Source organism: Onychomys torridus, chromosome 3, assembly GCF_903995425.1.
Source record: "Onychomys torridus chromosome 3, mOncTor1.1, whole genome shotgun sequence".
In the NCBI taxonomy this organism is placed as follows: domain Eukaryota; kingdom Metazoa; phylum Chordata; class Mammalia; order Rodentia; family Cricetidae; genus Onychomys; species Onychomys torridus.
In genome coordinates this window covers 758,971-774,932 of record NC_050445.1, presented here as the reverse complement: position 1 = coordinate 774,932, position 15,962 = coordinate 758,971, and the positions used below count along the sequence as shown (strand labels likewise).

At 50.3% G+C, this 15,962-nt stretch overlaps 1 protein-coding gene across 6 annotated transcripts; it reads right to left on the bottom strand.

Annotated features, from left to right (window-relative positions):
- Positions 1–7,552: 7,552 nt before the first annotated feature.
- Positions 7,553–15,442, bottom strand: LOC118580391 (zinc finger and SCAN domain-containing protein 2-like). Of its 6 annotated transcripts, none has more exons than XM_036182081.1 (4): positions 14,176–15,442; positions 11,264–12,139; positions 10,960–11,108; positions 7,553–9,705 (listed from the first exon to the last, which is right to left on the bottom strand). In XM_036182081.1, the coding sequence occupies exon 2, from the start codon at positions 12,109–12,111 to the stop codon at positions 11,497–11,499; it is 615 nt and encodes a 204-aa protein (XP_036037974.1). In that variant the 5' UTR covers positions 12,112–12,139; positions 14,176–15,442; the 3' UTR covers positions 7,553–9,705; positions 10,960–11,108; positions 11,264–11,496. The 6 variants fall into 6 exon arrangements, with proteins under 6 accessions (XP_036037974.1, XP_036037970.1, XP_036037971.1 ...); XM_036182077.1 differs by lacking the exon at positions 14,176–15,442 and adding an exon at positions 10,401–10,513 and having other exon boundaries at positions 11,264–14,165; XM_036182078.1 differs by lacking the exon at positions 14,176–15,442 and adding an exon at positions 13,239–14,165.
- Positions 15,443–15,962: the final 520 nt, after the last annotated feature.

The following is a 15,962-nucleotide window of genomic DNA, read 5'->3' as shown; positions in this document are numbered from 1 at the left end:
CCCAAATGGGACCCAAGATAAGGATCATCTGGCGAGTCCAGCAAACTAGGTCAAATGTCAGCCAATCACAAGCCTGTAACTATGTGAACTCCCTTCCAGAGTAGCCGCTCCCCCTAGATCTCCCCTGAGCCAACCAGTTTACGATGAATGTTACAAAAATTCCCGCATAACAAAATGATTGCTAAAATATATGATGATTTTTAAATTGGGCCAAACCTGGGGCACCTGGTATCTTTTGCTAATTTTGTAGTTTCTGCCTTTAAAAATGCTTGTAACCGCTGCTGGGGCTCTCTGACTTACCAGGGCAGAGAGCCCGCTTACACCAGCGCTGAATAAATTCCTCTTGCTTGTTGCATCTGCTGGTTTGGAATCTTGGTTTCTGGGGGGCCCTCCCACAGATGAAAGTATCCCAGGGGTCTGGGGTCTTTCAGTAGCAAGGGAACTATTTTTGGGGTCTAGTCTGTCTGGTGTTCTATAAGCTTCATGTATCTTCATAGATATTTCCTTCTTTTTTTTTTTTTTTTTTTTTTTTTTTTGGTTTTTCAAGACAGGGTTTCTCTGTAGCTTGGGAACCTGTCCTGGACTACCTCTGTAGACCAGGCTGGCCCCAAACTCATAGAGATCTCCCGAGTGCTGGGATTACAGGCATGCGCCACCACTGCCCAGCTATTTCCTTCTTTAAGTTGGGAAAGTTTCTTCCATGATTTTGTTGAATATATTTTCTGTGACTTTTATTTGGTATACTTCTCCTTCTTCTATCCCTATTATTCTTAGGTTTGGCCTTTTCATGTGTCCCAGATTTCCTGAACATTTTGTGTTATGACTTTTTTGGCTTTGGTGTTTTCTTTGACTGATGAATCTATTTGCTCTATTGTATCCTCTACACTAGAGAGTCTGTCTTCCATCTCTTGTATTCTGTTGGTTATGCTTGCATCTGTGCTTCCTGTTCGTTTACTCAGATTTTCTATTTTCAGCATTTCCTCTGTCTGTGTCTTCATCATTGTTTTTATTTCAATTTTCAGATCTTGAACTGTTTCTTTCACATGTTTAACTGCTTTTTCATGGTTTTCTTGGCTTTCTTTAAGGGATTTATTAATTTCTTCTAATTTTTTGTTTGTCTTTCCTTCAATTTCTTTATTGAATTCTTCCAATTTTTTGTTTGTCTTTTCCTCAATTTCTTTAAGGGAATTTTTCATTTTTTCTTTAAAGGCCTCTAGCATCTTCATGAAGCTATTTTTAAGGTCACTTTCTTCTGCTTCTTCTACATTGTGATGTTCAGGTCTTGCTGTTGTGGGAAGGCTAGGTTCTGGTGATGCCATGTTGCTCTTTATGTTGTTGTGTATATTTTTGCACTGACATTTGCCCCCCTCTTCCTCTAATAGGTACAAGAGGTGCTTATGTCTGAGCGAGATGCTATTGGTCCACTCTGTGCTTGTTGAGTCTCAGAGGATCCCTCTGGGTCCAATCTTAGCTCTTGGTCTAACTGGAGCTGGCAGATTCTGTATCTCAGGGAGCTTCTCTTGGCCCAATCCAAGCTAGCTGATTCTGTGACTCAGGGAGCTGCTCTCGGTCTTATCAGGGCTCTTGGTCCAGTCAGAGCTGGTGGATTTTGTATCTCAGGAGGCCTCTCTTAGTCCAGTGAGAGCTGGCAGATTCTGTGTCTCAGGAAGCCACTCTTGGCCCAATGAGAGCTGGCAGATACCTTGTTTCAGGAAGTTACTGGGGTCACAGGCAGATGGGTATTGGGGTAGGGCATGAATCTTGTAGATGGCAGCGACCAATGGGGGGTTTTGGTGAGGGAGCCTGGCCATGGGAGTTTCCCTGCTGGCCAGCAACTGGGGGCAGAGTTGGGTGGGGTTCCTGGGGACTGTCTGTGTCCCAGGGTCTGGGTCCTAGAGGCAAGACTCTCTGGGTGGGAGAGAAGTCACTCACCTCTTGGTCCAATGAGAGCTGGTGGATTCCTTGTCTTGGGAAGTTACTGGGGTCACAGGCAAATGGGTATTGGGGTAGGGTGTGGATCTTGTAGATTGCAGGGTCTGATGGGGGGTTTTGGTGGGGAAGCTTGGTTTCAGGAGTTTTTCCTGCTGGCCAGCAACTGGGGCACAGTTGGGTGGGGGTTCCCCTGTTTTGTCTTTTCAAAGAAGTCATTTTGTTTGTATTTACTCTCTTTGATATTATTTTATTCCGTAACCCATTCATTTTTATTTTTATTGCAACTTTTCCACTTTTGTGAGTATAACTTGACATTTTACTTTTTTTTTTCAGTGCTGGGGATCAAACCAGGGCAAGCATTAGCATTCTGCCTCTGAGCTACACCGCTGCCCACTTTTGCTAACTTAAATTGGATTTCTTTTGTTGTTTGTTGTTATCATTGTGTTGAAGCAAGGTCTAACTACTAGCCCAGGCTAGCCTGGAACTTTCCATCCTCTGCCATCCTCAGCCTCCAGGAGTTCTGCAATATGGGAATACGTCACCCTGCCTGGACTTAAAGCTGAGCTTTTCACTTTTAGATCCCCACATTTTCTCTCATGAATGTATTTACAGCAATGTTTTCCTGTAATTACTATTTCAGTTATTCCGTGCAAGTTTTTAAATGTAATGTTCTCAGAGTTACATGTTCACAAATATTTATTCCATTGCAATTCTTTTCTTTTACCTGAATTCTTGCATATTTTTTTAAATCTTTTAATATATAGAAGCTTTTATTTGCAATAGATGAGAGATCATGACAATTTGAAACTGCCTGAGATTTACACTTTAGGACTCTGTCACCTGGCACAGCCAGAGGACCAGAGCTCATGGCAACACAGATGGTGTGGGAAGAAAGGAGTCTAGTGGAGAGACATCCTAATGAGGACAGTGACAAGCATACCAGCATCCGCCTGGGACATCCACAAGAAAGACGTCAGGAACAGTGGAGCAGAGTATAGGAAAGAAGGCTCTCCCCCTTGCCCCCACCACAGGCCTGTGATGGAAACCTACAACAAAAGGCAAGCTGAGGCAATAAAAGCGCACAGACCTATTTCATGTCAGCTTTGTGTGGTGCTGGAGCTGAAATAAACTCACAGAGGCAGGAAAACCTGGCTGAGCTGTCCATTCAGACAGCTGTGCTAGAATGTGACTGGAGAACTAAGGGTTGTTCTTATCCGACAGTAACACAAAGTCAGTAAGACCAGTTGGATCCAGTTCTTCCCAGTCTCCACAGCTTTCCATAACCCTCACATAGAGAAGACTCCTCTGGAATGAAGGCTATGGCCTACTTTAGAGGTCAGAGATTCTTTTGTGGCCTCTTCAAGGGAGTAGAAAGGGGGATGGTGAAAGTGACTATCTAATGGCTGCCTGCCATTTTTCCATGTTCAAATGCCATAAGAGGGGGTAACATTTCCCAGACCCCACCAAAGCTAAGAGCTGTGGTATAAAGGAGAAAAGCAAGCCTGAGCCACGGAGCTGCAGCTACCAAGGGAAGCACATGATAGGAGCTGCAGGAAGCCATGGTCAGAGTATTCCCCTGACAGCATAAACTACAGTTCTCTTGTGATCAAAACATGAGGTAGCCTCTCACAGTCCTGGGACTCATGTAGCCTGCCTCTCCCGCCATCTTGGGACCCCTGCTGCCTGTTCCTGGAGACCCAGCTGCACAGTTGGACAGGAGGAATGCTTCACATTCCCAAGGGCCTTGGACACAGCCTATCAAGAGCCCATGTGGGTCTGTACCCTCGGGCCAGCAGTCCAGGACACACCCTGGAGACAGTTGGCTCCCCTGCCCAGCTCTGGTCAGAGATCAGAAAGAGAGGTTCTGTAGCAGAATCTTAAAAGGTCTTATTAATAAAAACAAACCTGGAGCTAGGTACTGGGGTCAACGCTGGAAGATCAGAGAAGCAGAACAAGCCACAGCTACCTCACCTAGCCAATTCCTCAGCTGATGCTCTTTCCTCAGACTGGAAGCTTCTGAGTCCTCATCTAAATGGATCTCAGCTGAACTGGTTGTCGAAAGTCTGAAGCTTAACCAGGCTATAGTTCCTCATCCTCATGCCTTAAATACCTTTCTGCCTCCTGCCATTACTTCCTGGGATTAAAGGCCTGAGTCACCATGCTTGTCTATTTCCAGTGTGGCCTTGAACTCACAGAGATTCGGGCAGATCTCTGCCTCTGGAATGCTAGGATTAAAGGTGTGTGTGCCACCGTTTTTCTGGCTTCTATATCTAGTGGCTGTTCTGTTCTCTGACCCCAGATACGTTTATAAGGGTGAACAATATTTTTGGGAAACACAGTATCTCCACATTTCCCCTTTTTTATCTAAAATTAAGAAAGCTTATAACTAATACAAGAAAACTATATCCAATAAGTACAATAGCCATATACAATATATACAAGCAATAAATACTTAAACAATGTCTAGTCCATTTGTATTTGACAAACTCAGAGAAAATAATTCCATTATCTATCCTATTTGGTAAATCCAAAATGTACCTGATTCTCTTTCTATCCTAACATATTACTAACAGAACTATCATATAATGTCTTTCAAATTTATATACTTACACCTCTTTAGTGAGTTTCTTTTCTAAAAATGTCTAGTCATTAACATTTGACAGATTCAGACAAAAAACTCCATTATATATATTAACAATGTCAGTCCAGTAACACTGGATAAACTCAGACAAAAAATTTTCATTACTTATCTTATGTAAAACAAGCAGTTCCTTTTTAAAAGTAGATTCAATAATCTACCTTTTATCTTATAGTATCCGTATTCTCCCTTTTTTCTTTTCTGAGTAGATTCAAGAGTCTACCTTTTATCTTATCATTTCTATAAGGTTCAAATTGGTAAAGACCTTGTTCAAAGCCACACAGTCAGATGGGACCCCAGCCTGTACCTCTAAACTCTGCTCTCAGCTCTTGTTCCCAGAGTCCACTGGGGGACCACCCAGCCAGCATTTGGGTCCTTTTGTCAGTTGTCATCTACCTCCCATGAACCCAGTGACCGTCCTTTACTGAAGACCCACAGGTGACCAGTATGGCACAGAACCGTCTTGTGTGGGCAAGCGCTTGGCTCTTACTCTTCAAAGACCTTGTCCATTCAATGGGCATCCAGGAAGCAGAGCCTGAAACAGGGGCTTTCATTTGGCAGGATGAGAATTCTTAGGAAGGTTCCAGAGAAAGAGAGTGGGTGCAAATGGCAGAGGGCAGAGCCAGGATGCCACAGCTATGTCTCCTCGGGAGACCCCCTCTGTTCAGCTCTCCTGGTAACCCTGAGCATCAGCTGCAACAAAGCTCCTTGCCTCCCATTCTCAGCTTCCAGTTCAGCTAGGGCAGGGGTGAGGCGACACCCAGGCTGGGCAGCTGTAAGCCCTGGTGTCTGCATTAATTCTCACTTCTCAGACCGAATGCCTGACAAGAAGCAGTCTAAAAGAGGAAGGGTTTGTTCTGGCTTATAGTTCAAAGGAGTCATTCCATCATGGCAGGGGCAGAATGGTAGCAGTGGGAAGGAGCATGGCGGGGGTGGGGGGTGGGGTGGGGGGCAGAGGTAGGAGGCAGCTGGTCACATGGCATCTGCAGTCAAGAGGCAGAGAGGTGAATGCTGGTGCTCAGCTCACCTTCTTCTTTTGATCCAGCTGGTGGAATAATACCAACCACAGTTAAAGTGAGTCTTTTCATCTCAATTAACCTAATCTAGATAATTTTTCACAGGCATGGCCAGAGGCGTCTCCTGGGTGAGCCTAGGTTCTATCAAGATGACAAGATTAACTATCACAATGGCCAACACTCACCAAAGCTATAAAAGGGACAAGGGATACCAAGAGCACACACAGAGACATTCTCTCACTTGGGGTTGGGCTCTGGTGTGTCTGAACACAGCAGCTGAGGCAGGATGTATGGACAAGGGATGGAGCCTGCTCCAGGAAAGATGTGACATTTTGGTCCAAGACTTGTTATTTCTTAGCCTTTCACTCTCTCCTGTGTCCTGTATCCCCACCCATTCCCATTAAGTTGGGCTGTGCAAGCCAGGTGAGGATGGGCCCTGCTGATATAGCCAGTTCCCAGGACCAGAAAGTGGTAACAAACAGTACTGGCAGACAGACCCCGTGAAGGTACTGAACTCTCTCTTGCCTCTACCTCCCACAAGCAGACCCAAGAGGAAAAAACCCATCTCCATCTCCTCCTCCCCACCTCAAGGGAAGAGGGCCAATGGAATACCTGAGCCAGAAGGTCATCCTCCTCAGAGGGTGCACAGTTCCCCAGTGTGGATGACATCTTTTTAAAATGAAGCTTCTAAGCCGAGTATGGGGTTGGACCCATGGCTTCACATAACAAGCTTCCAGGAGACAGTAATGCCCAGAGAGCACACACCTATGGGTGCAAACACACAAGAACACACACACACACACACACACACACACACACACACACACACAAGAACACACACACACACACACACACACACACACACACACACACACCCCTGGGTGCAAACACACAGGAACATACACAGAAACACACACACACACACACACACACACACACATCTGGGTGCAAACACACATTGCTTGGTCCCTGGGATTTACCCACCATCCACTCAGCTCCGGTTTTCTTCCCCTGTTCTCACCCTGAGTGACAGGTAGGACTCTGTGAAGGGTTGTGATCCAGCCATTCCTAAAGTCCTCGCCAGGCCATAGCTCAGACTGAGCCAGGCCTGCAACCCTGTCTGAAGCTCATAGTGAGGAACTGAACTGGGCCAACAGAGGCTGGGCCAAACCTGCTGCTTCTGCCATGGGATTGGGGGCAGAGCAAGAGAGGTGTGGGCTCTGCTGTCACCTTCAGCTTAGGCAATGTGAACGGAACACAACCCTGACCACTCTACTCCCATCCCTCACCCTAGAGCCAGGCTTCACAGGCACCGGCCCGGAGTGACTTCCCACTCATGACCCTCCTTGGCTAATGACAGAATCTAGAGTACTCCTCAGCCATGGTTGGGCCCAGACCCTACACACTAAGGAGACCTGATGGAGGCCTGACATTAAGGTGCTGTCCTGCACTAGAGAAAATGAGGTCTGTGACAGGCTCCACCTTGGGCCAGGAGCATGGGTGTAGCCATGCTTTGAATTTGCATCAATTCTGTCTGACTTGTTTGGTCTCCCCCCAGCTCTATGAATTCAGAGAGCAGGCTGTTAGGACTACAATCAGAAGAGATGTGACTGGCCCGATGGCCCACCCTGGAGTCCAATCTCCTGACGCAAATCTTCTTGGTGGCCCAATGCTTGGGAGCCAGCGGGCATCACCTCAAAGCTTCTGAGCAGGTGTTGTTCCACTGTGGGCTGAGGGTGACTCAGACCCCAACAGTAGTCACTACTTGGACAAGGAGGTCTGTGCTAACTGCTATAGCTGGTGATCTGCTTCCTGTAGTCTTTGGTTACTATTCTGCTTTGAACACAAGAACATGTTGCCGTGGAGGAAATTCCCCCACAAGTGATGGGGGCTAAGATACAGGTTGAGGTAGAAGCCACTACCCCTCTCCTGGCTATGTCCCCCAAAGAATGCTCCACACACCAACTGTTGTAGAGAACATTTATTTGAGTCAGCTCCGACAGATGTCAGGGACTTCCAGGAATACCCAACCTGGACATCCATTCAAGTGCACTCCTGTGTAGCCATAGTGTGTGTTGGGAGGGGTGTCCCTTCTGCTTCTACCACCCCCAAAATGCAAGGACCTGCGGCCTCGAGCATCCATTATTGATCCAAGGAGCCAGACCACAACCCAACCCAATGCATCCATAGTTAACTCCCATGCACTCTCCCCTTGCACAGCTCCCACACCACCACCAACCTCCAACATTTATTCCATCAGCCAGTTGACAAGTGTTTTCCTGAGAGTTAGGAGCCCAGCGCTGTGATAGACCCACTTGGGGTTGAAGAAGAAATGACAGCCCCTTGCCCTCAGGGAGCTCACAGTCTAGCTGGGGACTTGAGGTGCACATGTGCACACACACAGCACGTATACGTATACACAGACACAGAAGCGTGCACAAGACTAAACAGTACATAGTACTTAAGGGAGACACCATGTGTTAACGTGAGTACTGTCCAGAGGGAGCATGGGGGTGGGGTGCTGGGAGGCTCAGCCCTGGTGAATAAGGAGGGTTTTGGGGGTGGGGAAAAGAACATTTCGGGGCAGTGCAGGGGAAGGCATAGCACAGCTACAGCAGGGAAGAGACAAGCCGGGCAGTTAGCTGAGGGGCACGGCGAGGGCTCCCCTAGACTAGCCAAGGAAAAGAACTTCATGGGAGCTCCTGGGGTATGGGGAGTATTCTCCTTTCTCAGATTGCTTTGAGTACTCAGTGACCCCAGAATAAGGCATAGGGGTTCAGTAAGAACCTGTAACCCAAACTGCATGGGGGATACAGGCAGTAAGACCCCAGGTTAGGAATCCACAGGTTCCTACCAAGCCCTAGCAGAAAAGGGAGGTCTCCCCTTTCCTAATGAGTGGTTCATTCTAGGGAAAAGGAGAAATATCCACAGCCTCCTAACTGACCTGCTCACACTTGAAGACAGGAGTCCTTGATCAACAGTAGCCCAAGATCCACACTCCCTACTTGTACACCTGCTTGCTTAGGGGACACACACAACTCCACTGGCTTCTCCCTCTGACTAGACCCATGGGCACATGTCCATGCTGGGTTCTGGTGCCTTTCTATCCACACCTTCCCAGGTGAGCATCTTGGCCAACCAAGAGGCCTGATTGGTTGCATGGGGCTAAAGGAAACAGGGTTCCTTCTCCCTGGGGCAGACACAGAGAAAATGATCCACTATCCCTTCAGCAGTCCAGCCTTCCCTTGAAACTCCACAGTGAAATCAGAGTCAAGGCCAAGCAGAGGGCTTCACTGTAAAATCTCACAGCCTGTCAGACACAAAAAGGGGAAAAGGAACCAAGCCCAGGGATCCTTGGGCAATGCTGAGGGAGGGAGACCAGGTCCTACAAATCAGGTGTATTGTTAGATTGGGGAGAAGGGATGGATGGACTGAAAGGGGCTCAGCCTCAGAATTCTTTATTCCCAAACAAGAGGCTACCAGGAGGAGGGAGACACACTTGGACGGAGTAAGAAAGGGATGGCAGATGAAACCCCCAGGGCTGAGGTCTTTAGTCTGGAGTCCTGAGGCTCCTGAAACTGCTTGGTACACAAGTCTGTGACTTCTAGAAGGTCCACAGCCTCCATCAGAATTTAAAGGGCCACGTGTCCCTGAAGTCTTAACCTTTCTAGTTCAGAGAGGGCGCGGAAGCATTCAGGCACTGCTCACACCTTGAGGGAAGTTTCGCCTCTCAAGCCAGGACTGCCGTCAACGTGACGCGATAATGCAGACCAGTCGCTTCTTGTCTCTGCCCTTCAACCAAGTGGTGGGCAGGGCTGGAAGAGAGAAACCAGCTCTCCACACAGGTGCTGTCTGTCTCCACATGTGAGTTGAGATCTAGGGTCAGGAAGCCAAAAGGAGGCTTGCCCAGCTGTGACTCAAGTCAGACCTGGGGGGTTCTCCCACCAAAGGCATGGACCTAGCCTCTAATTCCCATCTCTACCAACACAGGGCACCTCCAGAGGTAGGTCTTCTGAGGAGACACATCCTCATGCCAGGATGCCAGGACCCCATGGGACTCCATTCTTAGTCTCCATGCCCAGATATGTCCTGGGTCACAAGGTCCTGTCCACTTTGTATCTGTTCACAGAAAGAGAGGTCATGGTCAGTACATTGTAGCAACAAAAGCCCTGCCTACACATCCATCTGGACTACATGGACACATTCACATGACCCACTCTGATTCTATCTGGGACTTCACGACAACCCTCTTGCCACCATCCCCCAAACAAATACTGCCAAGATTATTAACCTATTTACACATGAGCTATTTGGGGTCTTAGTACTTGAGTGACTGACTAGCTCCTGCTACCCTAGGACCTTGTTGACTTTCTACCATGAAATACATTGCAAACCTCCAAGGCTCTCAGGCTGAGACCGGTGATTCCAGAGGAGCCACACAGCAATGAGGTGGGACAGAGAGCAAAGGGAGTGGACAGGTCTCCAGCACCCAGCATGGGCCTAGCAGGAAGTAAGAGCTCAGGGAATAGGGGCCCTCCCAGAGCCCCCAACATCCTAACTTCATGTCCCCAGCACCTGTCAAACCCACTGATGCCCTGCCCACATGCCCAAGTTCTCCTCACTGCATTTTCAATAACTCAGTAACAAAGTTGAAAGATTGTCGGGTCCAAAATCCAAAACAAAGCCCATACTTGACCCACCGTAGCACTAATTATTAACTGTGATTTGGAACAGGCTTGGTTTGTCAAATGGCAGAAAAGGCCAGAGCCTCGGAGTGACAACTTGTAAACAAGGGTCCTGGAAGCAAGCCTTACTTATCCTTCTTACGAGGTGACCTTGCTCAGGCCTCTGGCTGAGGCCTCCACGCTCTTCCCCGAATGACCCTCGTGTCTTGTCCATCTGTGCTTCTGGGGCATCTGCTCTCATCCTAAATCACAGGTCTGAGTCACTGCACTCATTACAATGTCTAGTGTCCCCCTCCCCCTGAACACAAAGTCCTTTGTGGAACAAATCCTAGCCCTTGCCATCTGGAAGTCACCCTTCTGCACACCTGCCCTTCCTACAATGAGTCTCTGTCTCTAGGATGCAGTGCAAGGCCTTCGAACCCCCTTAGGTGAAGCCAGTCATTTTCCTGACCCAGGGATGGCCCTACTGTAGCCCACATGTCTGTGCAGACACCCTGACACCTGTCACAGGCATGAGTGTGGGCTTCCAAGTGCCTGGGCCTGGGGGTCCTTCCAGGAGTGAAGCAGAGCACAACCCAGAGCTACTGAGTAAAATTCTCTGGACAAACGACTCCACCCTCTGCTAACAGCCAAGCCTGGAAACACCCCAGGGAAAAGGAAAAGTCTCTCATCTTCATCCCCAACTTACAGATAAGCAAACTGAGGCATGGAGTGAAATGGCTTCTCAAGGCCACCAGACCGAGGGTGCAGGAGGCTGAGGCTTTGGGGACGGAGCTTGGGGCCCAGGGACCGTGGAAAGTGGCCCTCTCCAAGCAAGTCGCTTTCAAGTCTGACGTGCTGAGAATGAAGATCAGGTAAGCAACAGTCATGGAGACCAACACAGGCCTGCCCACCCACTTCTGACCTAGATAGCCAACACTGTACACCCACCCACCCCCCACTCCCACCACCTCCATGCCCCAGGGGCCTCTGGCCAACTCTAAGGGACCCACCTGCTTTAGGCCACAGGAGACTGGGGAGAAAAACTAACGCAGAACCCATAGCAGATGCATGCAGCCAGCCAAAGGGTCCAGGGGCAGGAAGGAAAGGGGATGGCTCAATCCCTTCCAACACCCCAAGCTGGCCCTGCCCTTCTCCCATGAGCCTATCCAGAGAGGGGGCAACTCAGCACCCCTGGATGTGGCTCCCAGATCGGAGGCAGCTGATGGTGGCAGGCCCCCACGGGTCATAGCACACGTCCTAAATGGGCTGCCTGGCCCTCAGGCCCATGGCCATGGCTGCGCTGGTGGGTCTTGAGCGAGCCCTCACGCGCGAAGCTCTTGCCGCAGCGTGGGCAGAAGTAGGGTCGCCGCTCCCCGAAGACACCGGGACGTCGCGGGTGTGGTGTGGGCATGCGCGCGTGTGTGCGCTGGTGGTTGAGCAGGAAGCGCGGCTCGCGGAAGCAGCGTCCGCACTGTGTGCACTGGTGCGGCTTCTCGCCGCTGTGGATGCGCTGGTGCGTGAGCAGGTTCTGCTTGAGGCTGAAGCAGCGACCGCACTCGGGGCAAGGGAAGGGCCGCTCTCCTGTGTGTGTGCGCTGGTGCACCTCCAGGTTGTGTTTGACGCTGAAGGCCTTGCCGCACTCGGGACACACGAAGGCGGCGGTGCGACCCGCCCCTACGTGCGCCTTCTGGTGCCGCACCAGGCTGGGCTGCTGGGAGAAGGTCTGGCCGCACAGTGGGCAGCGGTGGGGCTGTTCCTCCGCCGCCGGGTGGTGGATAACCAGGCCTTGGTCGTCCCCCAGACCCTCCTCCCCGTCCCCCGTAGGAGACCCTTCCCTGGAGGACACCAGCTCTGTCATGGGCACTTCCAGATGCAGTCACCAGCCCCTGGAGAAGCAGAAGCGGAGAAAGGGATCACGGAAGACCCCACGATCAGCCATTCTCCAGCATTTCGTATCACTCACTTCCAACAACCCCCCGCGTTTGCCCATCTACAGTTTTGTTTCCTTTCCTCACAGCCTGTCGTCCTGGGCTTTTCTCAAGACCCATTACCTCCTAGAAGACTTCCCTTTACAGTCTGCTGCCCAGCCCTGTGCCTTTCATCATCACCTGGGAATAGGGTGGTCATGTTACCTCTAACTCCAACCCAGCACCTCAAGAACAGAGAGCTACCTTCTGTTAAAAGACACATCAAGCCCTATGCCTGCAACACACAACGCATGGGCTAAATACTGTCTGGCAATTCTCAGGAGCAGCTTCTCCATTCAGATGCCCAAGGATAGAAGGTGACCTAAAACCTGCAGAAAGGAAGGTCACCAGTGGCTTAAAGCAGGAAGCAAAATAAACCCCCATAAACCTGAAAGTGACCTCCCTGGGTTAAACATTAAAGGTAGTCCCTCTATCTAACAAGATGAATCATACACTTGAAAAGTTGCAGGTTGCTGAACCAAAGCAAGAGCTCCCAGGAGCCAGGTCTGGTCCAAAGGCTGAGCACCAACCACACTCAATCAACAAACATCCCCAGCACTGGGCTCCCTTCAGGCCTATTTTAAAGATTGTCTTCCCAGGCCACTCACTAGGTCCTTCTGAAATAGTTTCCCACTGCTCTCACAACATCCTTGAATAAGGGGCAGAGCAGTGTTGCTGAGCCCAGGTTTGTAAATGGAATCATTGAAGCTGTGTGAAACCAACAAACATACTTGTCCAAGGTCATACAGCAAGGTGAGCCAGGCCTAGGCCCTAAGTCTCCTGACTCACTGTTAAAAACATTTGGATGTATTAGCTGCTCAGCAGCAAAACACCCCTTCACACACATACATATACACGCAGGCATGCACGCAGGCACGAACACACGCATGCACACGCATGCACACCTTCCTCAGCCACCACAAACCCATCCATTCTCAAAGGGTCACTGCTCCTATAGGGCACGGGGTCTTGCCACCACTCCCATGCCATGTAGGGCACTGGGACCCACTTCACTCACCCCCTCCATCAGAGAAGCTTGTTGAGGGTTTCCCTCAAACCTCCCTGAAGGTCTTCACACTTCCAGCCTCAGTCAATCTACCTGCAGGGTGGGGTCTCAGAGACACCCTCTGCCTCCCCCTACCTCCAAGCCTGGGTGGAACTGGCACTCACCCTGGAGAAAGGAACTAGGACCCATTGTCATGCCTCCACCCACAATCCCTCCCCAGATAGCTGTGCTGCCATTTTCAAAGATAGACCCTCAAAGTCTCCTCGGCCAGTCTGAGCCTGGTCGCTGGGCAACCTCCCCACTTTCTCTACTAGACCTCTGACCAGGCCCAGAGGGTCCAAGGCCATGGTTTTGCCTCCCTCCCCCAAGTTCCTCCATCAGGTGCCACACTCACAGCCCAACCTGCAGTCTGCAGCAGCTTTTTCCTCTGTCTGGGCAGCCCAAGGAAAACACAGTTAAGTCTCCCGCAGCGCTGCGCCCCTTCTTCCCCGCCCCCATACAGCCGAAAAGCCTCCCGCAGTCAAACTGCTGCATTAATCTCAACAGCTCACCCCACCCGGCACGACTCTCTCTCACAGCCTTGCTAATTCCAGGGGTCCGAGCGACCCTGGAGAAATGTGGTAAGCTGCGTATCAACCCCACCCCTAGGAATATACATAGGCTACCACCCAGCTGCCGCAGCCCACCCTGCCGGGCTGCCAGCCCCAAGGTCCTGGAGGAACGCGTGCAATCCACCCACCCCCCGGTGCCCGCAGCGCCCCCCGCGGGGCTGCGCGACCCCGAGTAAACAAATCATTAAGTCTTGACACTGCCACTCCCAGAAAGGGCTGCATGGCTCCGGGCAAATACGGTAGCAGGCCCGCAGTGACCCGCCCCCAAGGGTCCCGCACTGGGACTCGATAAATACGGTAATCTCCCTCCCAGTCTGGGGCCCTAGCCAGAGACTCACGTGGCGCCGCCTCTGGAGCCCTCGTCTCTGCTGCAGCGCCGCAGTCGCCAGCGTCGCCGCAGCCGCACAGCAGCCCCGTGAGGCTGGGAGGTCTAACTCGCCAACAACCTGGCTGGGGTGGGGGTGGGAGGGGTGAAGAGGCAACAAACGCTACGCCAACCCGGGAAAGAAGAGAGTCCAGATTCTGGGGCCAGCTTTGCCGAGAGGAGGGGTCACCCTAGTGGCCCAGCACCCGCCCCCCAAGCAGCCCACCGTCCGGAGGAGCGAGGTCTTGATATTCATCATCCCTAGGCAGAAGCAGCCTAGCCAGGCGCCTGACCTGCCCCAGCTCCTGAGAAGCAAGCTGAGTCTCTGGGAGCAGCAAGACATTCCCAAGGAGTGAAAAGGGAGAGATGCCCGGTGGGTGTGGGTGTGGGCAGTGTTGAAAACTCTCTGTTGAGTCTACTGTGATCTAGCCAGAGCTGTCTCCCAAAAGCGCTGCTTCTAACCCCCAGAGAAGTCAGGCATGGTGCACGCCTTTAATCCCAGCACTAGAGACAAGTGGATCTCTGGAGTTCCAGGCCAGTTTTGTCTATATACTGAGTTCCATACCAGCCAATGGTATATAGTTAGGCTCTGTCTCGAATGAATGAATGAATGAATGCACCCAGAGAAGCAGCAGGTTCGAGAGGCAGCACTAAATTCCAGTTTCTCACTGTCCTTTAATAATACAGCTTGCCTGTCCATAGCCTTGGCTTTCTATACCACTGTTTCCCATGAATTATCTCATGGGAACTTCCAATAACAATTTGCATCTATGAAACGGGATGGTAAGTTATTGTTATTATTTATAGATAGGGAAAGATTTAAAACAAAACACAAGGTAGCTTCCTCCAGCACCCTCAACTTTTAAAGTAACCAAGATCACACAAGAAAGGGCCTTAGAGTTCACAATTGATGAGGAAACAAGCCTGTAGGGAGAGTGATTTCAAGGTTACAGTCACTAGAGAAATAACTGATAGACTTTCTCTGTGGCCCCTCAGTAGTTGCCAGAGAAAGTGGGCTTCCCAGAAGAAGGTAGAGCTTATTCTAGCCGCTTCCAGGGCTGGCTGTTAAATAGGAAAACCGTGCATCATGGGTGTTGGAAACTTGGATCCTGTGAGGGTCCTCCCTGCTTCATCTCTACAAGTGTCCAGTGCATTTGCAAAATTCCTCCAGAGGGCTGTGAGACACTAAAAACACCCTCTTGTTTGGGACGCTAAAACTGCAAGTCATGCCAACCTTTCAGTTTACTTAGGACCAATGTGTCAGCTTGACTCATTCTGGAAGACCCACCTCACCACAGCCAGCCCCACTCCCCATTCCTGTCGTCAGTGGTGCAGGCTAGGCGGTGACATTACCATTTGACATGAGGGAGAGGGGGCTGGTAACTCGACTTGTCCACCAGGTCATGTTCTACACTGCTGGCAGGTCCAGACCTTCTGTCAGACTGAGGTCTCTTGTCACAACTATTGGCTTCTCTGAGGATCGCTCAGCACTGGCAACTTCGGTTCTGATTCTCTTCCTTTGTAAAGTGGGTCAGAGAATATCAAAGAGGTGACATCAGATCAAAGACAAGGTCACACTTGTCCTAGTGGTTTACGGTGCGGGGTACTCAGCAGCATTGCAGAGAATAAGGGGGTTCATGGGAGCCTGGGGACAGCCAGCCAGGCAGCCACCAGCTAGCCAGACATTGAGTAGAACATACAGAATGAAAGGTAAAAAGCACATAGGCAAAAATGTAGATGAAGAGAAACAGGTTAAATTAA

Coding starts and splice junctions, on each gene's coding strand:
- LOC118580391 (XM_036182081.1), bottom strand. CDS start 12,111: ATGACAGAGCTGGTGTCCTCCAGGGAAGGGTCTCCTACGGGGGACGGG.